General features: G+C 32.9%; 3 protein-coding genes across 8 annotated transcripts; 2 read left to right on the top strand and 1 right to left on the bottom strand.

Moving 5' to 3' along the window:
• Positions 1-4,738: 4,738 nt before the first annotated feature.
• LOC114296614 (small ribosomal subunit protein uS3x) lies at positions 4,739-11,495 on the bottom strand. Its single transcript, XM_028240917.2, has 6 exons — positions 10,047-11,495; positions 9,783-9,930; positions 8,889-9,060; positions 6,000-6,054; positions 5,794-5,925; positions 4,739-5,167 (listed from the first exon to the last, which is right to left on the bottom strand). The coding sequence occupies exons 1-6, from the start codon at positions 10,077-10,079 to the stop codon at positions 4,997-4,999; spliced, it is 711 nt and encodes a 236-aa protein (XP_028096718.2). The 5' UTR covers positions 10,080-11,495; the 3' UTR covers positions 4,739-4,996.
• Positions 11,496-13,872: 2,377 nt separating this feature from the next.
• LOC114296630 (NAD(P)-binding Rossmann-fold superfamily protein) lies at positions 13,873-24,110 on the top strand. Of its 6 annotated transcripts, XR_014357406.1 has the most exons (13): positions 13,873-14,092; positions 15,635-15,721; positions 15,817-15,875; positions 16,195-16,290; positions 16,445-16,522; positions 17,297-17,359; positions 17,443-17,616; positions 18,856-18,951; positions 20,513-20,624; positions 21,261-21,416; positions 21,610-22,725; positions 22,842-23,238; positions 23,358-24,110. XR_014357406.1 is itself a non-coding variant. In XM_082910386.1 (9 exons), exons 1-9 carry the CDS (start codon positions 13,912-13,914, stop codon positions 20,594-20,596), a joined length of 918 nt encoding a protein of 305 aa, XP_082766512.1. In that variant the 5' UTR covers positions 13,873-13,911; the 3' UTR covers positions 20,597-20,722. The 6 variants fall into 6 exon arrangements, 3 of the variants coding, with proteins under 3 accessions (XP_082766512.1, XP_028096737.2, XP_028096735.2); XR_014357407.1 differs by lacking the exons at positions 22,842-23,238; positions 23,358-24,110 and having other exon boundaries at positions 21,342-21,416; XR_014357408.1 differs by lacking the exons at positions 21,261-21,416; positions 21,610-22,725; positions 22,842-23,238; positions 23,358-24,110 and having other exon boundaries at positions 18,816-18,951; positions 20,513-20,722.
• LOC114296617 (uncharacterized) lies at positions 21,612-22,502 on the top strand. Its single transcript, XM_082908025.1, has one exon. The coding sequence runs from the start codon at positions 21,612-21,614 to the stop codon at positions 22,500-22,502; it is 891 nt and encodes a 296-aa protein (XP_082764151.1).
• Positions 24,111-24,640: the final 530 nt, after the last annotated feature.

Here is a 24,640-nt window from a genome sequence, read left to right as displayed (position 1 = left end):
TGTGGTGTGTAAATAGAGGCACCCCTAAATTATTGATATCGTAAAATTTCTTAAAGTGTTAACAAAACACATTTAATTACCAAAATGTCCTACAACCCCTTAATTTATTTCCCTGAACTATAATAATGTACAATTAAACTTTTTAACTATCAAAATGTCACACCATCATTAACAAAAATAGTTAAATGATAAAATTGTCTTTGTTTCCTATATTCACACACATGTTTTCTCTTTGAAGCTCGTCAGAAAACATTACAACAACAACAAAAAATTAAAAATATCAATTAGAAACTCTACTCCTATCCTCTCACCTCTCAGCCCATTTCCAAAAATAATCATCAAAAATTCATTTTAAAAAACATTGGTTTATCACAAACTTTAAAAAGAGAATGGATGTGTGGGATATAAAAAATGAAACAATTTGGTCATGTTATTGCTTCCGTTAACAGCGTCAAAAAATGTGTGACATTTTTTATAGTTGAAGTGTCTAATTACACATTTTTATAATTTAGGGATAGAATAATATTTCATGATAGGTTAAAAGGTAAAGTGATACTTTATAATGGTTTACAAAATTTCTAGTGTAATTAACCTACTGCTAAAAGGTACTTTAGTCATAAAATAACAAAAATCATAATGCGTGACCTTCAACCCCATAATACTCATAGTTAGAGGAAGGAGTGGGTGGTATGTGATATATTTTGATAATTAAATAGGTATAATTGCGTGTTTTTTTTAGTTCAACAGGACAAAGTGATATTTGATATTAGTTAGAGGGTCTTTGTCTAAATATCTCTTCTTTTTTTCTTTTTTTATATTTGAGCTTATTTTCAAAAAGTTTGTTTTTATTACTTTAACAAATAAATATAAAAAATAAATAATACATGTTAAATATATCAATATTTTTTTGAAAATTTAATTTAATGTGATTGGTCGGATTTTGCAAATGATCCGATATATCCGTGACCTACATAACATTTTAAGAATTATTAGACCGGATACTCACTCATTCTATCAAACCCATCTACCTCATTTAGTTGTTTTTGTTGACATTATACTTTTTTTATAAATAAAAAATTTACAAAAAAAAATAATATCATTTTAGCACAATGTTTGGGGCAATTGTTCTCATGTTCTCGGTAGTTTATTAGCTTAGGCTGCTAGGTTGAGCTAGTTGATTGGAAGTTCGCCACCTACATTTGAATTGAAATGCACCGCCTCACATCAGTGCAAGAAAAGATTTTGCGTTCTTTGTCGCCAGAAATATATTATAGCCTCAAGCACTTGAAAGAATCTTCATAGGAAACGTTGCAGAGGGATTCAGAGTTCTAACAAGAAGAATTGCCACATCAACCCATCTTCGATTCCCTTCTTAGATTGTGAGTATCTTCTGATTGTGTAGTGTGGATTTGCCCAATGGAGTGAATGTGGCAGACCAAGAAATTGATGGAGCCAATCAAGTAGCCAATACAGGGATTAATAGAAAGGGTGCTCACAGTTCGGTTTGTATTTTAAATTTGTCCGTATATGTGCGGTTTGAAAAAAAATTAAATCGCAACCGTCCCCAATATGAATTGTAGTTTGTGCGGATAGAGTTTGCAGATGTGCAGAAAGTTTGCAGATTTGACTTTTTTCTTTAAAAATTTATTTTTGAGCTCTTTTTTCCGTCTTATAAATATTTATTTTGGGCCTTTTGCCCCCATTTGCTAAAATGCTTAACATTAATAATTAATAAATTAAAACTTATAAAATTAAAAATACAACAAAATCAATTCCTAATACAAACAAATCATTTAAAATCCTAAATTTTTAAACAAAATAATAAATTAACACACATGTTTCAAAATTCTAAATTAAATCATCAAAATCATTCACTACCCAAACAATACAATTAAAGTAAAATCATTTAAATCCTAAACATATCTAAAAGTAATTCTTTATTAACTTTTACATTCATCCAAAATGTAATAATAAAATTATAATAAATTATTGTCAAACTTCATCCAATTCAAACCTATTAAATAAAATAAAAATATTTTCAAACTCGCAATCTATTACGAATCACATCAAACTTTTAAAAATTCCAATTCCATGCGTATGTTTGTTAGGCAAAAATATCTAGGATTGAATGAATGAAATCAACGGTTCAAGTTTTTAAAAAAAAAAATTAAAAAAAAAAAAGTCTAACTACAAGTGGGTTCTTGCAGGTGTGAGTAAAATCCACAACCCGCAATAATGACATATTTCAAATCGTATCCACCCGTATTGTATCAGCAAAACCGCTCATTTGTATGAGAATCAATTCAGATTAGACGGGTTAAACGGTTCAAATAATCTTATACCCAACCCTAATTAATAGAGTCAATTTAGAAACTGATGGCCCTATGTTTAACAATAATGAGGGACAAAATACAAGAGTCAACACGGGGTTTAATGGAGCCAACCTAGGAATTAATGGATTTGTGTTTTAACAATAATGAAAGACAAAATGTAGGAACCAAATAAGGGACAACCTTGGTTTTTCCAAAGCCTTGCTCACTTGACCACGCTAACTTACACACCAGGTATAGGTGGAAAAACATATTCACTATACAACCATAGTAATGTACAAAGCTCCGCAAGGCTCTCACCCTCTCAAGTCGTCACTCTTGATACTCTAGTTCTCACTCTAGAGTTCTCCTCTTGGTTACAAATGAGGCATTTCCCCTTATATAGCCATTCACCTTTTCAATAGATGACTAGGATTACTTTGATTCAAGGGTTACAAAATTTCTCTAGAACATTCCATAAAAATGTCTAGGACAACAGCCCCTCCTACTATATTTTAGAATTCTCTACACTAGTGTAGTATATGTATCCCTTTTATTTAATTAATTTATTTTCAAAGAACATTTCGGAAACACATCCGGAACATGTCAGGAACATGCCAACTTATCTTCTCCCATTTTTTTTAGTACTTTTGATGAATGTTTAGACGTTAAATATTTATTATTTTTTAGATTTAAATACTTAATAGAAATAAATGGAAAGTGCTAATTTATAAGTTTTTTTAAAAGAATATAGAATTAGAGTTAATTTTTGTTAATTTTGATTATTTTTTGATGTAATATTAATCTAACAAATGAAAAAATATATATAAAAAAAATACATTATTGTCGTATTCCCGCCATGTTTGTGTCCTCATTTTTTTGAAATCATCATATCCCGTATCTGCATCAATATCCATGTTCGCGTTTATGTTCGCGTTCGTATCCGTACTTCTTAAAGTGGAACCTAAGGAGAGATTTGGTAGTCAAAAGATTAGCCACTATTATTTTTTTTTTAAACCAAAAAAGGAGATTTTTTATTCCAATAAAAAGATACAGATGAGGCCAAAAGCATAACAAAGAGCTTGGGGGAGAGAAAATTTGTCAAAGCATTGAAACGCAACTATGTTGTTGGCACCCAAATGCAAGACAAATCACATGCATGCCCGAAAGCAAAATGAAGTAGAAAACAGCCAGTCCAAAAGGAAACAGCTAACAGCCAAGCTGAAACCTCAGCCCTCCCAAATACCAGCAGTAAAGCCCTCACAGATCTTAATACAATTTTAGTTCCCTTACCTAAGACACTGTCCAATCTGTTTCAAATTTGAGAAAAAATCATTTACAAAGTAAAACCTTCCCACTGAGTGAGTCTTCATCCAAACAACCAAAGGGTTAGCCACTTAGGCTACAACCCCTTGGTTCACTATCACTTTTCATTAGCCACTTTTTTAGTAGAGAATAACTATCACCTTGTAAAATTTACTAGGGGACAAAACTCGCTTTGCTGCATTACAGTTTTGAATGTTTCAGCAAGTCTAGAGTTTACATTTTCTTCTAAAGGAAAAAAAGTAGAAAATAATGCAGCTGAATTTTATGAGCAAAACAGGGTTATCACATCCCGTTTCCGTAATCATGGTGTCTGCTAATTGGGTTTATTTGGTGGAATATATAAACGACAATGCTAAGTAGCTCAAATTTTGTGACTCAAAAGTGGCTCAAATGGCCAAAACGACGTCGTTTTGAGTACAAAACAACATAAAAATGGCCAAAACGACGTCGTTTTGGCCATTTAAGCCACTTTTGAGCCACAAGACATTTTCCATATATAAATGTGCAATAACAGTAAAAAAAATTCAAGACAATCAAAATATATAATTAAAAAAAAAAAGACATAAAAATTGGATACAACCAGACTTCATCATTAGAAAAAGATTGCAAATACAAATATTGAAATATGGGGGCAGAGTAGGCAACAATGGGGGTGTTTTGTAAGATTTTTCTGAACCAATTTATGACTTCTGATTTTTAAAACATTATTTTAAACTGTTTAGTTAAACTTATTTCAAATAACTTCTGATTCTAACAATTTATTTTAATTCAAAAAAACTGATTCTAAAAAACTACTTACCATATTAATTCACAGTTATACTCTTAAATTTTTTTATTTTTTATTTTTTTAAAAATAAAAAAAGACCCAAATGAATTATAAAATATTATTATTATTTTTTATGAAAAATGTAGACAAATAGTCAATAATAAAAACTAAAAATTAATTGAAAAAATTACTTCACAACTTATTTAACAAACACTACTCAGCAACTTAAATCTATAATCCAACAGTTATACCACACAGATTAACAGTTTCTGATTAAAGTCATAATCTATAATATGTTAAACTATAATCTATAATCTGTTTTAACAGCTACACCAAATAGCACCAATAACCAAAACAATCCATTGCAAAACCTTTTTTAGAGTATTTATGGAAGTAGCTCTGAACTTACAAAAAACAAAAAGCAGTCAACAAAAACACTTCTCATCCTTTCAAAAGGATGAAAATCCAAAGAACAGGAGCAAATAAATAGATACAAAAAATTGTAAGAGTGCACAATGAAATCCTGATACCAACAGAAGTCGGACTATCTTGCAACTACAAATATTGAAATATCTCGTCTTGCTCCTATTGTATTTTAAGGATCAGCAATCTCAATATCAGCAACTGGCAGCGATGACCTGAAGGGCTGCTCCTCTTCCTCCTTGGGGGTGTGGATCGTCACAAGATCAGGAAGGGGTGTCATTGGTCCCTGCTTGCCCTTTGGATCCCACCCAAGCATGATTTTGACTTTGATTCCAAGAACACCCTGCATCATTCAATTTGGGCCATAAATAAACCAATAAAGTAAATTGAAGACAGCAGGCCAATGTTCATCAATGATGTATGTCGAAAGCTTTCTTGAAATCCATCATTGATAGTTTGCATCTATTAATGAAAAGCATAAAATTGTGGAAACCAGTCTTGATAACATTTCCACTTGACTGCTAAAAATTTGGAGGAATTAAAAGATACATGGCCATGAATTCACTTCCAGCTAGATGCAGGTCAGAAATGTCAAATTTCAATAGAGTGATTTAGGCTAAAAGCATATGAGCAGTTCGTCGTATACTCCGACAAGGGAATGGAACATCAAAGGATAACAAAAATAATAAAATTGAAGGTGGGCTTTGTGGTAATGCATGTAGGTGTTACCATGGTCTTGTTCAAGTCCCATTAGGAGATTGAACCGTGTCTATAGCTTATCCCACCAAATAATAATTATAACAACCAAGTAAATAGGTAAATAAAAGCAGACAGCAATTTGAAAGAGTGGAAAAGGCAACGTCAATCACAGCCAGCAACCATTTATTAATCCTAGAATACAAAAATAAGCCCAGATACAAACAATGGGAGCAATGGGAAAATGAAGCATAAATGGGTAAATAAACTAACCTGTCTAAGAAGCACATGTCTCACAGCAGAATCAATGTATTCATTAACAGGCTGACCAGAGGATATCATATATCCATCCTTAAACTTCATTGCCTTGGCACGCTGTGCCCTCAGCTTTCCACTAACGATTACCTTTTGCATAATAATATGAATTAAGCACAATCATTATTTACATGTCAAGTGCAGGAAACAGATTTTGTAGATACCTCACACCCCTTTGCACCACTCTCCATAACAAATCGTAGGACACCATAGCAAGCCCTAAAACAAGAAAAGATAGCATAGGTGAGTCAATAAAAGTTGTACAAACCAAAACTCCAGTAGATAATTCCAGGGAAGAAAATTGTATAATAATAGAACAGGTCAAATAACCACAAAAAAAAAAAAAAAAAGGAATCAAAGCCTCCTATATAGGGCTGCAAATGAACCAAGCTGTTCATGAAAAGGCTCGGCTCGGCTCAGCTCAGCTCGTTTTGTAAACGAGCCGAGCTCGAGCTCGAATATTAGGCTCGTTTAGTAAACGAGCCGAGCTCGAGCTCACATAAGCTCGGCTCGTTTATCTTTATTTAAATTATATAATAAATATATTATTTATATATTAAATAATATATAAATATACATAAATACATTTTTTATATATTAAATAATATAAATAATATTTTTTATTTAAATATTTATATTTAAATAATATTAAAAAAATTTATCGAGCCGAGCCGAGCCGAGCTCGAGCCCAATTCCTTATCGAGCCGAGCTCGAGCTCAATAAACGAGCTTGATAAGTAAACGAGCCGAGCTCGAGCTCAGCAAAGCTTGGCTCGGCTCGGTCCGTTTGCAGCCCTACTCCTATATAATTCCATTCTGACATTTTCTTTATCTGTCAACCAAGTTTTACCATGATTGCTCAGGGTTAGGGGTTACTTTGGTTTGGGGTCAGTGACTTTCCCAAATAACTAATCTAAGCAAGATAGACAATGATGCCTTCCAAGTTCGAAAAATATTTTACATAGGACCATCATATTGTTATAAGCATACAGTCATATGATCGTTACGGGAACACAACAAAGTACCAATATGACATCCTAAAAAGACAAAAACATTGATCGTCATTTACAAACAAATGTGTGCCGTGAGCCTAAAATAGTGTTCACAAATAAATCAATCAAAACTAGATTGGCTGATAAACACTTTGATATAAGTCATGTATGAGTATTTTCTAAACTCCGAGAAATAAAAGCAGTTCAAGAAGCCAGACTAACTCCAAAACTATTTAATTTAAGCATTGATGAGGAACCTCTTTAGCCCACAGTCAATGGGAAAGAGGGAAGTATAATCAATGCTTGCTTCCTAGATAATATGGCACATTGGAGTTATATGAGTGGTCTACAAGCATGTGTTGCCAGCCATAAGACATTGGGTCCTCACAATGGGTAACATGGTTATCAGAATCCCGATCCGGATCTTACGATCCTACGATCCATTTGAGTACAATCGATCCGGATCGTGTAAAAAACTCCTTATAGGTAGGATCTTTCGATCCTAGTAGTGGGATCTTATAAGATCGTGGAATCCCGATCCGAATCCGATCCTATCCGATCCAATTTACAAGCCTTGTTTTGTATTGTATGACATATTTTGTTGTAAATTTTATATTTGTTGTCTAAATATCAATTTATGTTGTCAAAATAAATAATAAAAATTAAGTAGTATTGAATCAAATAGACTAAGAAAAACAAACTAGGAAACAAGCATTCAAATATTGCGGTAATTTAAGAAAATTAAATAGTCGGAAAAACAAACTTAGCTTTAGCGGAGTCTAAGAAGGGTAAGATGATTGCAACTTTATCCCAATTTCTGGAGAAATTATTTTTGTGACTCGAATCCGCTCCACCAGGGATGCTAACGACAAACCTTATCATTCGACTAAACTACTCTTTTGAGTTCTTAATCTATTTTCAAATCCAATTTTGTTAAATATTTTTTCTTCACTTTTTATGCATTATTGTACATTGTAAAGTATTTTGTTATAGAATTCTTCTTCTTTTTCACCTTCTTTTTTGATAAAATACAGAACTTTTACCATCGAGTTTTCTATTGCATAATATTATATGTACATTTTACATGGAGTATTATATTTTTCACAATATCTTCACTTCTTTTTAATAAAATATAGGTTCATTTTGTGTATACTTTATAAGAAATATTTATTTAAATTAAATTATTATGTAATTTGTCTTTTTCGGTAGGATCTCACGATCCTCGATCCGATTCTACGATCCGATCCTATAAACACCTCCAACGATCCATCGTAGGATCCCGATTTTAACAACCTTAATGGGTAATGTCAGAGAACAACACAGCAGTTTTGATGTTTAAAATAAGCATAGAAATCCAAACTGAAAATTGCAAAACTTTTAGTCTCTGGTGGTGGATCATACTTGAGATTCATCTTGTTAGCTTAACCTTTTTTGACTTTGTTTATAGAAACTTAACTCCTGAAATTTTGCTTGCCAACAAATTTAAATTATCTCACCACATCATTTACAAGAATGTGTGCAATGGGTTAGAGTAGTGTTGACAAATAAATCAATCAAAACTTGATTGACTGATAAACATTTTGATATAACTATGTAAGAGTATTTTCCAAACTCCAGGAAACAAAAGCAATTCAAGAAGCCTGACAAACTCTAAAAACTATTTAATTTAAGCATTGATGAGGAACCTCTTCAACCAACATTTATTTGGAAAGAAAGGACTATAATCAATGCTGCTAAGGATGTCTTTCCTAGCTATATCACAATGAAATTATTTGAGAGGTCTACAATCATGTGTTGGCAGCCATACGACAATGGGTCATGTAGTTTTTTTGCATGACTGCTGCTCATGAGATCATTATCACCACATACAATTTTAGGAAGAAGCAAAACGTGATTATTGATTGGTGTTACATGTGCAAAAGGGATGGAAAAAGTGTGAATCATCTTTTACATATTTACAACAGACAGACAGACAACCAAGGAGGCATAAATGCATAAAAAAATTGATTTGTTATCTAATTACATTTGAAAAGATTGGAGACCAATTCAAGCTAAGACAAACCTGCGGACAGCAAGGCCCCCAAGGAGCTTATAACGCAGAGACTCAGCCTGAGCAATAGCACATAGACCCCTGTTGTTAACCCTCTCAGCATAAAGCTCAACACCACCATCTGGAAACTTGAAGCGTTTCTGGACAACAGATGTCAGCTCCCGAATTCTTCTTCCCCTCTCACCTGAGCAAAACCATTCAAAAACCAGACTGTTTAGTGCATATTATAACACCACAAAATCCACCAAATCACATCCCTATCACCCGTCAGTTTAAAAGTCATAGTATGTCATGGAAATCTGTTTAAACCCAGTACTAATATTCAATGAAAGAAAACAAGTATCATCAATCCGATCATACCCATTCTTATTGGGAAATTTTGGGAAAAGGACAAAAGAAAAAAATATTAAGACAGTGAGTTATAATTTTCCTCACATGCAGGAAGGTTGAACATAAACCTTAGCATTCCTGGTCTGTTTCCAAACAAACTAGTTGAGAATGAGTTCAATTTCAGTCATATTGTCTATATTTTGATTCAACCTGTAATACCAAAGGCTTCATTACTTTGCCAGGGATAATTTTCTCATCTCACACTCACACATAATCGCATGTCCAGATGAAAATGCTGGTTTGAGCAAACAATAAAAACAAATTTTTTTTTCTTGTCCTAGAGAGATAAATCTATCAAGCGAAAATACACATTTGCATAAAAAAAAAACGAAAAACAAAAAAAATCTCTTCTTATTGTAAAGATCATTATCCTAGGGAACAAAATCTCAATTTAAAACGAAAACTGGCATCAAATTTTCAGAGTACAATCAATCAATCGAAACAGTTCCACATTCCTGCTCCTTCACAGCTTGCAGTGTAAAATTCACATATAAGCATACATAATCATGAATTTACCGAGAACGTTCTGAGTACGAGTAGCTCTTATGATGATCTCAGTACGCATCGGCGTAACCCTGACTTCAACGCCGGAGTAACCTTCCTCTGCAAGCTCTCTGGTGAGTACCTCGTTGAGCTCAGCGAAGAACACTCCATCAGCAACAAACTGATTAACAAAACCACACAGTTCATCAGATCTAAACACAAACATACAAATGCAGATATATGTAAATATACACACACACACACACACACACACACACAGAGATAGAGCTTTGTGACCTTTCGTTTTTTGCTCATTTGAGTCGCCGCCATTTTTGGGTGAAACAGTGAGAGAAGCGAATCGAGTGTTTGAAGTTCGCAGAAGAGTAGCTCAGCGAAACCCTAGGAAAGAGGGGTACACTGTTCGACGGCGCAAGGGAGGAATGCTATATATATGGGCTTTTGATCGATTTTAGGGTTTTTTGGGGTGGCGTTTTGGACAGATTGAAAGAAAAAGATAGATTTCATGTATAGGGTGCGCCTTGTGCGCATTACACCAGTTTTTTAACCCGTTTTGATTTTTTTGTGGTCCGGATCCTAAATTTACCAAACCCGCCTTTAATGAGGCCGGCAAAATACCTTTTCTGTTTTGGAAGTTAGCCTAGGCCCATAACCATCTTTCTAATGGAATTTTTTAGAGGGTATAATTGAATTTATTAAATGAAGGGCACTTAACAGTGTTATATATAAAATTTAAAATTTATTTAACCTTAAAATAAAATGTTTGCACTAATTAATCATATTTTTTTAATTATTACTAAAAAAATTCTCTTTTTTATAACTTTAAAAACGCTCTTACATTCCACCACTGCCGAATTTTTGTCAAACGGTCACCGGAGACTCGCTGGAATATTCAATATCACCGAAAAGCTGCCAGAAGTTTATTAGAGTATCGCCGGAGTATTCTAAACGTCATTGCAAGTCGTCGGAATGTCTAGAATGTTCGTTGAACGTCCAAAATATCATCGAAAACTCATTGAAATGTCGAGAATATTGACAGAAAATAAATAAATAAATGGAGAAATTATAGTGAAAAAACATAGCAAAATGTGTAAAATTTTGATAAAGTGAAATGGGAAAGAAAAAAAAAATAACAATAACAAACAACAATAGAAAAAAGTATATATTATTTTTTAATTTTTGGAATTTAAGCAAATAATCTGTAATATTGATCAAATTGAAAAGTAATCTTTAAAACTGTAAAATGTTACAATTTCAAAATATGATTCTATTAAATATTTATCCTTATTAATCAAACTGGAAAACATATTATGAAACTGTAAAATTTTACAATTTTAAAGTATGATTCATTTCAGCACTAACAAAACTGAAACTGTAAAACTTTACAGTTTTCACCGCCTGTAACTAAAACTTAAAAACAATTTGTTAATAACTTGCAAATTTCTTCCATTAAAACGGGAAAATAGAAGTATGTAGTAGAGAAAAAGTAGAAAATTTGAGGAATCGAATGAGAAAAAATAGATATAGAGAGAATATTGTACTTCATCAACTATTTTTAATTTAGATCTAGTTGGATCTCATGTAAATTTATTCAGATCTGATGTTAGATCTACTCATCTTCTTCACCTGAAACTCATCTCTTTCATCGTCAGTGAGAATGAAGTAAGGAGTCGATAGTTTGTGGTTGCTGGTGAACTCTAAGTAATGACAATCGTCGGTCACCGGTGACTGTATATTAAGAAAAGAAAGAGAAGAAGTAAGGCATGGTCGCCAGTCGCCATAAATTATGAAGAGAAAGAGCTTGATTAAAACAAATACACTAGAAGGATAAAGATGAAAAACACATAATGGACTTTTGAGAGTATTAAAAGGTTGTGAGACTAAATAGACTTATCCACTCTTAAATAGGATTTCCAAGTAATTTGCCCCAAAATGAAAATGGGAGTCCTTGTAAACGTGGGAAAACCTATGGTGTGTACCCTTTATCCTATTATAAATTAGGGTAAATTATACTGACATCTTCTAAGGTTTGATTCAATTATATTCTATTCCCTGACATTCTGAAAATTACATTCTCATCCCTGTGGTTAATAGTCTAATTTCACAAACTAAATTTCTTATATAAAAGACAACAATTTATAGTAGACAACTAGAGGAAATTACATTAAAAAAAAAGTAAAACAAAGGAAAGAGAAAAAAAGAAGAAGAAGAAGTAAAGTAAAAAAAGAAAAGAGAGAGTGCATGAGTTTAATATCTTCATTCTGTCTAATAATTATAACGACAGGAGGTTAGTGCAATTTCTCAAACGTTAGGGGGTGATATGTACTAAACCCAAACCTCATGAGAGAGTAAGTGTAATTTACCCTATAAATTGGTATAATTTTATTATAAAAATTCATAGTATCAGTCACAAAATACGTAATTTTGTCGCAAATTAATTTAATATTAAAAAAATTATGGTTCATGTAATAAAAAATTGTAAGTTAATTATGATATTTTTTATTATGCTAATTTATAGTGAGATTATGCATTTTTTAATTAATATTATGAAATTTTTTGATAAAATTATGTCAGTTTATGATAAGATACCTACAGTATATACGCCAAAAGAAGTGCACACCATAAAGCTTTCCTATAAACGTATATATGAAAAAATTTCACACAAAAAAAACCCTCCAAAATAATGAACAAATGAACTTTTTATAACTGAACCAAAGTGATAATACCACAACATGTCATATATATGTATGAAAAAATTGTGGTGTATTAAGGATTGTTTTGACAATATGCTTTAAAAAAAAAAAGTTAAAAAGTTGCTAAAAATCAATTAAAATAATTAATTCTCAAAATAATTTTATACAAATATTTTGAGAGTTTAATCATCAGTCAAGTCAATAAATAATCATTTGATTACACCTATTATTTTTTAGAAATGTCAATTATGGTTTAATGAATATTCATTAATTTCAATGTACTAATAAAAACTAAATAAATATATATATTTTTGGGGCAACAATTTTTATTTGAACAATAATACTATAAACTTACAAAATTATTCAAAAAATAATAATAAACACTCCACAATTATTGTGGATATGACATCCATACTATTAACTTTAAATTTACACCCTTCATTCTTTTGAGATAAAATCTTGAGTATATTTTTATGCTTCAGTAACATTTTTGTTATTTGATAAATTTCTATTCAATTTCATTTTTACAGTATTACTTTTTTACCCAACCAACTTATTTTTGCCCATTTTGGCAATAAAAAAAAAAGATTTTTTTTAAGATCCTTAATATTAAGATTTTATAAGATAAAAGGCATATACTATTTTCATAATAGTTAAGATTCCTCAATATTTTCATAATGAAAATTCAACTTAGAAAAATTTCACCAAATTCAGAGAAATTTTGACTCAAAAACAAAGAAATTTTAATTTTCACAGAGAAATATTTCGAAAGAGACCTTAGCTAATAAAAAAAATTATCTTAGACCTCTCATACTACACGAAGTTGGATAGAGATGTTTAACTAATTTTCAAAAAAAAAAAAAATCATCTATTTTTATTTTTATTTTTTGTCTTTAGTATTTTTTTTTTCAAAATTATATAAAAAAATTTATTTTTTCGATCTTTTTTGTCGAGACGAATCTAAAAATTATATATTTTTTGAAAACTTCTAGAAGAAAATCATTAAACATGAAAATAAGCTAAAAAGATTACTTATTTTTATATTTTCTTGATTTTTTTTTTAAAATTATAATTTTTCAAGTCGTCGAGTTGAATTTAAAAAACTTTTTTAAAAGTTAAAAAAGAAAAAATTCACAAAGACAAAAAAAAAGCAAAGAAAAAAGCAAGAAAAAAAAAATTCCTGAATTATTTTTTTTTTCCCCATTTTATTTTCTTCATCAAATCCTAATTGCAAAAACATGATTAACCCCCCAAAAAAAGCAAAAGAAATGAAAAGGTCGATAATTTTGGAGGAAAAATGGTCCATCTCAGCGTTATCCCTCCACGGTTTAGGAAGAAACGGTTGGATGACGAAAGAAAGAAAGAAAGAAAGAAAAAAAAAAAAAAAAAACAAGAAGTGCAAAGTTGTGAAGAAGAAGAAGAAGAAGAAGAAGAAGAGTGAGTGAGTGTCCATGGCTTCTGGTTCTCTCTCTTCAACATTCTCTCTCTACATTTCTCACTTCCTTTCATCTCGAAGCTCACGCGGAACCAGTAATGGGTCTTTCAACTTCAATGCGGGAAAGCGTTCTATGGCATCCTTCTCATCCAAGGACAAACCCAGATTCGTGGACCAAATTCTTGATTACATTGAAGGTTTCCCCTTTTTTCCTTCATTTGTGCTCTTTAATTAGTTATTGCTTGTATTTGATTCCTTAGATGTTGTTGTGGTTTACTTGGACATCTGACAAAAGGATCTTCTTTATGCACTATTATTAGTTCTAGGCAAATGCTAAAGTGTTCGCCGGGGCATGTTTTTTTTGCCTTTAGGTAGTGTTTGGTTTGTCTATTATTGGTTCACTAAGAAAAATAGTGAAAATTTAAGGGTAAGGTCCTATTTTTGAAACTTATTACTCAGTAGGCCTATTGATAAATTTATGAAGTGTTTTTATGAATAAATTTATTAACCAGGATCTCTAGTTAGTCTTCGTTTGGAAAGAGCTAAAATAGCCTGGTTTTTTAGCCTCGTTTGGTTTTTTTTTTGGTTTTTTTTGACTTTTATGGGAGAAAAAGTACAATGCTCTTATTGGCTTATGTAGCCAATTTTGTCTTTTGTTCTTTTTTAGTCAAAAAAACCAAAACCAAACATAGTTTTAATAGGACTGATTGGTAAGTGTTGAAAAATGTTATTGCAAATAGAATTATGATCACTCTATAGCAAGGACAAGGAATGAGCATTCTGTCATATTTTACTTTAATATAAGTGAACCAAACGTAGCATTAGTTTTAAGGGAAATTCTATATGCCCCTAGTTACAATCTCAGTGGTCTTTGGTTATGGCATATTGGGTATTAGTTATTATGAAATGAACACTATTTAAGAGGCTGATGTTGAGATGGATAAGTGATGGTACAAAGAAAGCAGAAATAAATGCATTCACCTGAGGTATCGCAAGAAAAACAATGTGTGCATCAGTTAAGGAGTGGCTCATGATATAGGTGTTACAACAAGAGAATGCCTAGAAAGAGTATGAGTTATGTTGGGCAAACACACCAAGGATTGTCACATGTGAGTGACAAAGGGTATGGCTGTATAAATAAAGATAGCAGTGCTATATATGCAAAAAAATTCATAAGAATTCAATTTGTATTCGTAATTGGGATGATTCAATCACTCTTGTGTTCTACCCTCTGCTTCCAAAGTTCCAGTTGCGTAGTGAGTATTATGACTTGGTGGAAAGTGTTTGACAAATAAAAATATAAGCAGGCCTCTGTAATAAGAATTTAGATAATTTGTTATGGACTCGGTGACTTTTGGAACTAGTTTGGCTGGACATCTAGTATGTTTTCGTTTTGTATCACCGAACCAGACTCTCTTTAGATAGGTATTCCACCGTGTCAGTCAATTTTTGCATGGCCTAACCACAAAGTCAAGCCGTTGGCACTCTTCTATATTGTGCCTTCTTATTTTTTTTCCAGATGCCTTGCAGTGAAAACCTCATAGAATACTGAAAATCCAAGACATGATGCAAAATATCACACTAGTCTCTCTAGCCTAAAATATTTTCCCATTCCTCCTTGTTCTTTGAAATTTAATGGGGCAGTAAAGGATATATATATTGAACCATCATAGACATAAACTGATTGACTAAACAAGTGACACTCTCAATTTGTTGGTTTATGAATGGTTTCATTGTAGGGGGGCCAAAGTTAAGGAAATGGTATGGGGCACCTGATCTCCTCCCGAAAGATGGATCCATGTTGGAAGAAGATGATGAATCTCCAGGTAGTCTGGTATAGCAATTTATAAATTTCAACTGTATATCTAACATTTGGGTTTGAGTCCTTCGTTGAATGTTTTTCTTTGCTTTTGAGACACAGAAGAAGATGAAATTAGGGATGCAGTTTTAGTAACCGATGGAGATAATGAGATTGGCCAGGTGTGTTAAGCCACAGATTCCAGCTTTCATGTTAAAAAAGTATTTTGTGGCCAACAACAGGACAAAGAAAAAAAATCTGCATTTGTGATTTAAATGATGTTAGTTTTGTTCTAGATGCATGTCATGATTGGAGAAATTGTTTTGAATCCTTTCCAATCCAGTACTATTGAAGAAATAAAATGCAAATAAAAAGACTACGTATCATGTTATTCTTGCAATTTTCAGTTGAGTGGTGTATTGTTGTATTGCTTAAATAGCTCATTTACTGTGCTACTTTATTGTATACGAATTTGAGTTTGGCCATCTCTAACTTGTGCAGATGATAATATTATCGTTAATTGTCAAACGAACTCGGGTTAAAGCATTGGTGAAGAATAAGCGGGCTGCTGTTGAAGCCTTTGGGACTTATGTTGAGGTGGGTAGGTTGACATTCTTGAAATTAATTTGACACGGTTTACCATTTTTGTTAGTTGTTTTGCATTATGTCTTTCATATATATATATATATATAAATATATTGGTGTGCATTGATGACTTGTTTGAGTATTGGTTTTTCTGTTGTATTGAAAGCCAATGGCTGGAGATACAAATGACAGGTCATTCCAGAAGAAGGCTCTAAGAGGTGTTCGTGCAATAATATGCCCAAATGTATGCAAACCTCAGGCTCCATCTTTTATTGTGTATATACTTTTTCACCTTGCTAATAGCAGTCAATTGCAATACATTATTATTATCCCACTTACCCCTTCTGTTGATGGGATTTAGCCTTGTTAAATTTAGGGTTAATTACATTGACCTCCCCAAGTGAGGTTGAAATGTTTATGCCATTAATGACATTAATGGTTTTTCCATTTTCTCCCTGTCTCTTCTTCCCTTCATCTTGCATGCTACCTACCCCAGTCTCTACCATCCACCTCCAACTCCCTCCCTCTCTCTTTTCTCCCATCTCTTAACTTACATCACCTATCCAACCACCCTTGCCACGTATCTAGTTGCCACCTCCACCCCTACTCTAGTGCTATTGCTTCTCTCCTTTTTCTCCTTCAACCCCTTCTATCCCCTCCCTGTACAACCATTGTGCAGCCCCTCACTGCCACAACCATCATCGTGCAATCCTCTGCCACCTCTCTCTCCCTCCCTCCCTCAAGCCCTCATCGGCACATTGATTTTCTTAAAACAACTCAATTTTTTGGAAATTTCAAAAAGTTGTTTTAAATTTTCAAAAAGTGTTTTCATAATAAAATGAGAACAATGAACGTTTTTTTAATTTTTTAATGTTCTGATTAATTTTGTTTTCAAAACATGAAAACAGAAACAGAGAAAACTAAAACTAAAACTAAACCAAACAAATTCTCTATTTCTCTCCCAGCACTTCTATTGATGAATGTCGGTCACGTAGCATTAAAACATGCTTTTCTGTAGGAAGGTTTCTTATCACAAGTCGAGAGCCTGAAAGGAGTACAGCATGTTATTCTATTATCCCAGGTACTTTCTCCCTCTCTTATACATGTTTGAGCACATTTATCTAAGTACTGTATGTTTGATATGTTGGTCTAATAAGATTGCAGTTGTCTGTTTATAGAGGTGCTGGTGGGATTCAAGCTCTTATGAATAGCAAAGCAAGAAAACTGGCAGAGCAAGATGAATCAATTGTAATGGCTTTGGGAATTCCTTACACCATCGTCAGAGCAGGGTCATTGCAAGATACTCGTGGGGAGAAGCAAGGTTTCAGTTTTAAGGAGGTACTATTCATTCGTACATATTTTCCTTATTCAATGGACTGATGTACAAGCCTTTGATTCTTGGTTACCATGTGCTTAATCAATATTAACAATATTCTTATCTATATCTATACTATTATATAAAGCGCACAACTCACTTGGTATGAACACTTTCGCAAATTATTGTCTTGCCTAGCAGTTACCACAAAATCAAAAAGTAAAATCACTAAACTAGTAACTGATATCCACTACACACAACTCTCTCCACTCTTACCCATGATTTTCTGCACTTGTTAGTGTGTGTGCACTTGTAGCATAGAAAATATACTTACTAGTTTGCAATAGGGCAAATTGGGGATGCCCTTGTTGTATTGTTTACGATGTGTTTGTCTCTTGAATTTAATAAGGGATTTGTAGAGGGAAAGAAAGAGGGAAGGGATTTGTGAATGAAATAGAGGCTACATTTTTTCTACAAATCCTTTCTCTTTTATTTTCCCTCCATAAATCCATCATCAACTCCAAGATCCAATCACTGCCTTAGGTAAATTAGAACAAAAAGAAGTGGAAGGGAAATTGCTTCTGCATGCCTTTCTTTTCCAATTACTAACACATACTTGAAAATTTTTGCCCGGGTTTTGTTTGGTAAATTAACCTTACATTGTTCCTGTGATGCAGTTAGATGTAAATCTGTTTAGAAATGAATATTAGAAATGAATATTACACTGCATGAACAACAGGCTGGTCTTGACATTCAAAATATTAAAAGAATATTTACCTGAGAACCATGACAATCAATTCGTAGTTGACTTTCTGAACGGGTTATGGTAATGTGTTTTGCAGCTATTCAGAGTCCATTGATTGCGAAAAGATGCTTATTTATTTTTTATAAGGTGTTAGGAAGCCACATGGTAATGAACCATTTGCTTTTGTTCCTACTACAGTTAAATGGAATCATCACCAAATTGCATTTAAAATAAGAACTTATCTAGTTTCTCAAAATTAAAATGCTTACGCATAAAAAACCAATATTGTATAAAATGCTAAAATAAACAGACATTTTTTGAAATGCATGAATAAAAGTAAGATATATTATATTTCCAAGAGATCACACATGCATTCCTTGAGCATGCTCTTGTTCTTGCTTACTAATAATAACTTTTGCTGACTTAACTGACTTTGTAGTTTTGAGGGGCACAATGAGTTGTTTTGTGTCTTTGTAGACATAACAATCGGAATGCGGTTTCAAATTCTTCATGGCAGGGTAGCACAGAAAGGGGAAGTCTTAGCAAGGAGGATGCTGCCTTCATATGCGTGGAAGCACTTGATGCAGTCCCGCAAAGAGGACTAATATTTGAGGTTGGTTAAAATGAATTCCTCTAAAGGTTTCTTGGAAACTCTTGTAATTTTAATTTACATGAAGAAAATTTTTACTAGCACACAAAAAATCAAGGGCTCCATTTGGTTTAGTTTTGGAATTATAATTTGAATGTAGAGTTGTGATTTAAGTGTGGTATTGTGAGTTGAGTTTTGAAAAGATAAAATTTGTTTGGTTATGAGCTTTGAAAAGTGTTTTGAAAATAGATTTTGAATTTTGAAAAGAGTTCTGGGTTTTGAAAAGAATTTTGAGTTGTATTTTGAATTTTTTGGATTTATTTTTTACAATATTAAAAAATGTTTAAGAAAATTTTATTTTTTTATTTTAAATATAAATTTTTATTTAAATTTTTTATTTTAAATATTTTATTTTGTAAATTTTTTAATTTTTAAAATTTTAATATTTTAAACTCAAAACACAACTCTGAACTCAAATCGTAATTAAACACATAACTCAAAACTCAATTCAAAAATTATTTTTAAAACTCATAACCAAACACATAATTCGAAACTCTACATCACTTTCAAAACTCTACACTTAAATTGTAACTAAACACATAACAAAAAAATTAAAATATTTAAAAATATATTTATAAAATAAAATAAAATATTTAAAATAAAAATTATATATTTAAAATAAAATAATAATTTTTTTAATTTTTTTAATATTTAAAAAACATATTTAAAATATTTAAAAAATACAGCATATAAATGTGTGAAAAAGTGCACATTAAAATAAATAAATAAACATTTAAAATATAAAATATTTACCCTAAAAAAATAAAATTAAGAAAATTTTTAAATATTTTTTAAAAAATAAATCTAAAAAATTTCAAAATACAATTCAAAACTCTTTTCAAAACTCAACCAAACAAATTTTCTCTTTTCAAAACTCATAATTCAAAATATGACTTCATACTCAAATCATGATTCTAAAATAATTTTAAAAAACAAAATTAAAAAAAAAATTAATTAATTTTTTTTAAAAATAAAGTTTTGAAAAGAGTTTGATTTTGAATTTTGAAAAGAATTTTGATCTAAGTTTTGAGTTGTGTGTTTAGTTATGAGTTTTGAAAATAATTTTTGAATTAAGATTTGAGTAGTTTTGAGTTGTGTGTTAGATTATGAGTTTTGAAAATTTTTAATTGGAATTGTGATTCTAAAGGAGAACCAAACATGGCCAAGATTTTTTTTCAGTTTGTGTCGTGTTTGGATGTCCCAATGAATGTGTAAGCATTCTATCTTGTTTTCATCAACATTTGAAAACATTTGAGCATTCAATTTTGTTTTCATCGACATTTCAAAACATTTGAAGATGCAAATGTATGATTTAGATTGCACCACTTGAAACATTACCAATTCAAAAGGGCATAATGAAAATTTTATTTTCCCTCGCACATTCAAAATGTCTTCTAAGATTTAGACCGTGTCACGTCGCCTGTTATCGATGTTTTTATTCTTTTTTTTCTTTCTTTTTTTTCCCTTTTATTTGTTTGGAAGTATAATCATTGGAAGATTTGTGTTTCTGCATGGTTGCTTGCAGGTGGCCAACGGTGAAGAGAAGGTTTCGAGCTGGAAAGAGTGTTTTGCAGCATTGATGGAGAAAGCTGACCAGCAGCTTCAATGAATTTGTGAATGTTATGAATTAGGAATAGGTACAAAAATGTATTTTTGTTCTTTTGCATATTATTTTAAAAGACTTAAATGAAATGGTATTCATGATGAAATATCAACAGATATTTGTTTTTCTGCACAGGCTTAGAAAGGAACCAAAAAATTAGGAGGGTGGAAGTTTGGGTGTTTACTTTTTTAGTGACTACTTTGTTTGCTATTCTTGTCTTTATTGCACTTTTTTTAAAAAAAAAAATTCATAAATGTTTTAGGCTTCTAGATTTCACTTGACGAGATGAACTGATTTTTTATTTTTTTATTTTTTTAAGTTTAAAAAAGACAAAAAAAAGTGGGAAAAAAAAGTGAATTTTTTGGGCTTATTTTGACTCTTTCAATTTTTGGGGATTTTTTAAAAAAATTATATTTTAGATTCATCTCTATGGATCGAAAGGTTAAAAAAAAGGGAAAATTATCCAAAAATTCCATATCACCATCATACATCCCATTTAGTCCTACCGATTGACAAATATACTGAGAGATCCCATTTGTTATAATACTATTACCTATGGGTCCTGTTTTGATTTATATTTTCAAATTTTGGTCGTTTGTACCCTTTCCTTATCTGGGTCACACAGAATTAGGAATTAAGTCCATTTCCTAATACCAATCTTCTGGCACAGAATTAGGGATCACGTTCATACCGTATTACCATCCCCTTCACTGTGTAACACATTGTATTGTCCAATATTTGGTCACCACAGTCATATCATAGAGGGAGCACATTCAGGGTTACACCGATATCAGCATTACAACGCCGTGAAGATACACAACTGCAGGTACTCCGTTTGATTTTTCGTTTTGTATGATGGTTGTTACATAAGTTTGCATCGTCGTCTGTTTTGACCTTCATTACTAATGAGTTTTAAGCATGTGCATTCGACCACTGTGTGTGACACAAACAAGGTCTTTTTCTGTATTTTCCTTTCACTCCATACCTTGTAAACCGTCTGTAACTATTTTTTAATGCAGGGATGGACGACGTGATTATGTTGTTGTGCTGTTTCCGGTCCACGAATGTCGCATACAATCTGAAATCCCCTTACGCATTTGTCGATTTGATTAATTTTTTGTGTGATAATTTTGATGGTCTTACGTCGGTTAATGTTCGATTGTTCTTCAATGTTCCAGGTTACAAAAAAATCTCATTACAAAATGACATAGATATGCAAAATATGGTTCACCTTGCATCCTCTTTTCGTTTGCAACTAATCGAGGTTATGGTCGAGTCACACGATGATGTCTGTGTAACAGCAGACGATGATTTTGTGGACACCATACCAAGCCTCGGTACGCGTGCAACCAAACGATCTGTTCACCAGATTAGCAATGAGCCTGATATTGATTTGTTGCCAAACTACTGTCCACATGATCAGCATACATTCTTATCAACATCATGGGTTAACGGACTAACTCATGTGGGGCAAAGTTTCGAAGGTGGTGCGACTGAGTTTCGAACAGTACTTTGCAAATATGCGGTGGAATGCGGTTTTGAATTCAAGTACCTCAAATATGATACAGTTAGAATTACCGCTGTGTGTTCATTGCGAGAGTCGAAAGGTTGCACATGGTTGGTACACGTGCGAGTTTTGGACGCTAATGGTTTTTTCTACCTTCGCAAATGGAACAATGAACACATTTGTGGCGTCGCTGTTCATACAGTCAACAACTGCCGTTTGGGATCAGACTTGGTCTTCGACATCTTCGCACATCGTATCCGCGACAAGCCTTTGACTAGGCCTACTGATGTTGCATTTGATTTGAAAAAAAATTACGGCCTTGATATAAGTTACCGCGTAGCTTGGTTAGGTGTCGAAAAAGCCAGAGGCGAGTTATTTGGGGCACAAAATGCATCTTTTGATTAGCTACGGTGGTACAGTGGGGCCGTAACGGAATACAACCCGAGTACTTATATCAATATTGATTGTCATGAGCATGACAACCGGTTTGAACATTTTTTCATATCATTCAAAGCATGCATTGACGGGTTCAAACATTGCTAACCATTACTTTTTCTAGATGGCACTTTCTTGAAGGGGAGGTTCAAAAGGAATTTACTTGCTGCTACATCTAAGGACGGAAACCGAGGTACATTGAACATTTACACAAATATAACGCACATACGTCACACAACCATGCCTGTCAATATTTCCACACAACTACCTATACCTTCACACCCAACTAACCACCATACTCACACGCAGGATTGTTTCTAGTCGCATTTGCGATTGTCGGGGCAGAAAACGCAACAAACTGATCATGGTTTTTGCAACATCTTCGTAATGCGCTCGGTGATGACAGAACGTTTACATTCATATCAGATCCGCATGTTGGCCTCATGGAGGCAATGCCCATTATCTTCCCAAATGCTCACGACGCATTTTGCATGCAACACCTTTAGAGGAACCTTAAAGACAAACTGAAATATATGAACAATTTCCATCGGATCGGGTTGATCACCAAGTTTAACAACTACGCTTACGCACCGACTGTTACTGCATTTGAAGAGATGGTAGAAAAGTTCACTAATTCCGATAAGAAAATTGCAATCGATTTCCTCAGAAATCTACCCCCACAACATTGGGCAAATGCTTATTTCAGGTCCGTACCTTTACATGTTCCACTTGTATATGAACAGTACAAAACATTGACCGTGTCGTGTTACATTAAATTATCTACACTAATGCCGCTGTTATATTGTGAAACACATTGCAATACAGAGGTAACCAGTACGGCCAGATGTCCTCCAATGCTGCCGAATCCTTCAACAATTGGATTTCCGAGGCATGTCACCTCCCGATAACCCGTTTGGTGGACAGTATAAGGGCACAAATAATGCGACAAATGTCAACCAGGCGGGAAACGTCACAAAAATGGCATGGTGTGTTATGCCCAAAAATAGAAAAACTCCTAGAAAAGTCATACAATGACGGGAGGTCATGGACTGTAAGCCAATCAAGCCCCACCGTGTACGAGGTACACTCACACCCGTCCGTCATGGTCAATGTTGACAGCTGCACATGTTCGTGTTTCTAGTGGCAGATTAACGGGTTCTCATGCTCACATGCCATTGTTGCTGCTCGAAAAAGTGGACAAGATTTGTACACATTAATTGCGCCTTACTTCTATGCCTCAGAATATCGCTTGTCATACAGCCCAACGATTACACCAATTCCAACAGTGGAACAACCACCCATCGACACACACAATTTGATCATACTACCACCCGCTGTCAAATGACCACCTGGCAGGCCCAAGAAGAAGAGGATACCGTCACACGGTGAGGAAGTCCAACCAATACGTTGCAGCAGGTGCGGTCGCATTGGACACCATAACCGAAAGACCTGCAAAGAACCAATATAGCAGATCAACCCAATCATGTGGAAACACACTATTTGACATTTATTACTTTACTTTTCCCAGTTAATAATCATGGGTTACACATATTCCCCATGTATGCATTTAATTTCCAAGTACTTTCCGCATTACTTTATTTTTCCCAGTTAATAATCATGGGTTACACATATTTCCCATGTATGGATTTAATTTTAAAGTACTTTTCGCATTGTGGACAATGTTCCATAACAGTGCCCCATTCATAATGTAGTGGTATACTCATTTACCTTTCTCTTTCACATCGTTTTCAATTATCCATTCCCTTAAATTGATTCCTATCTTAATGAAATTTTCTTTCAGCAGGAACACACAATACATAACAACACACAAATTGTACCACTACCCACTACTATGAATTGCCACAACAAACGTAATGTCCATACACACGCCAGTAATACCATTAACCCTTAACAGTTTCACAAAGTCACATTGTCACAATATCTTTATCTTACATGCTAAATGCAATACTATTCATCCACCATCACACAACTACGTGATACCTGTTCCACTTCTGTCCAACAAATATGTCCAACATACAAAATTCAAAAGTTGTTACTAAGCAAAACACAACATGTTTAACACACAAAATTCCCAAACAGTAAATGAA

The sequence above is a fragment of the Camellia sinensis genome, chromosome 15 (genome assembly GCF_055761805.1).
Source record: "Camellia sinensis isolate YWXY chromosome 15, ASM5576180v1, whole genome shotgun sequence".
In the NCBI taxonomy this organism is placed as follows: domain Eukaryota; kingdom Viridiplantae; phylum Streptophyta; class Magnoliopsida; order Ericales; family Theaceae; genus Camellia; species Camellia sinensis.
Note: the sequence above shows the minus strand (reverse complement) of the source record. Positions and strands in the feature narration are given on the sequence as shown.

Bases quoted from the DNA above. Each gene is read 5' to 3' on its own strand.
- LOC114296630 (XM_082910386.1), top strand. From the start codon at position 13,912: ATGGCTTCTGGTTCTCTCTCTTCAACATTCTCTCTCTACATTTCTCAC. The intron at 15,876-16,194 runs GTGTGTTAAGCC...TAACTTGTGCAG, and splicing joins GAGATAATGAGATTGGCCAG to ATGATAATATTATCGTTAAT. The intron at 16,523-17,296 runs GTATGCAAACCT...GCTTTTCTGTAG, and splicing joins GTGCAATAATATGCCCAAAT to GAAGGTTTCTTATCACAAGT.
- LOC114296614 (XM_028240917.2), bottom strand. From the start codon at position 10,079: ATGGCGGCGACTCAAATGAGCAAAAAACGAAAG. The intron at 6,055-8,888 runs GTTTGTCTTAGC...TTCTTGTTTTAG, and splicing joins GGGGGCCTTGCTGTCCGCAG to GGCTTGCTATGGTGTCCTAC. The intron at 5,168-5,793 runs GTTAGTTTATTT...TGAATGATGCAG, and splicing joins GACATGTGCTTCTTAGACAG to GGTGTTCTTGGAATCAAAGT.
- LOC114296617 (XM_082908025.1), top strand. From the start codon at position 21,612: ATGGACGACGTGATTATGTTGTTGTGCTGTTTCCGGTCCACGAATGTC.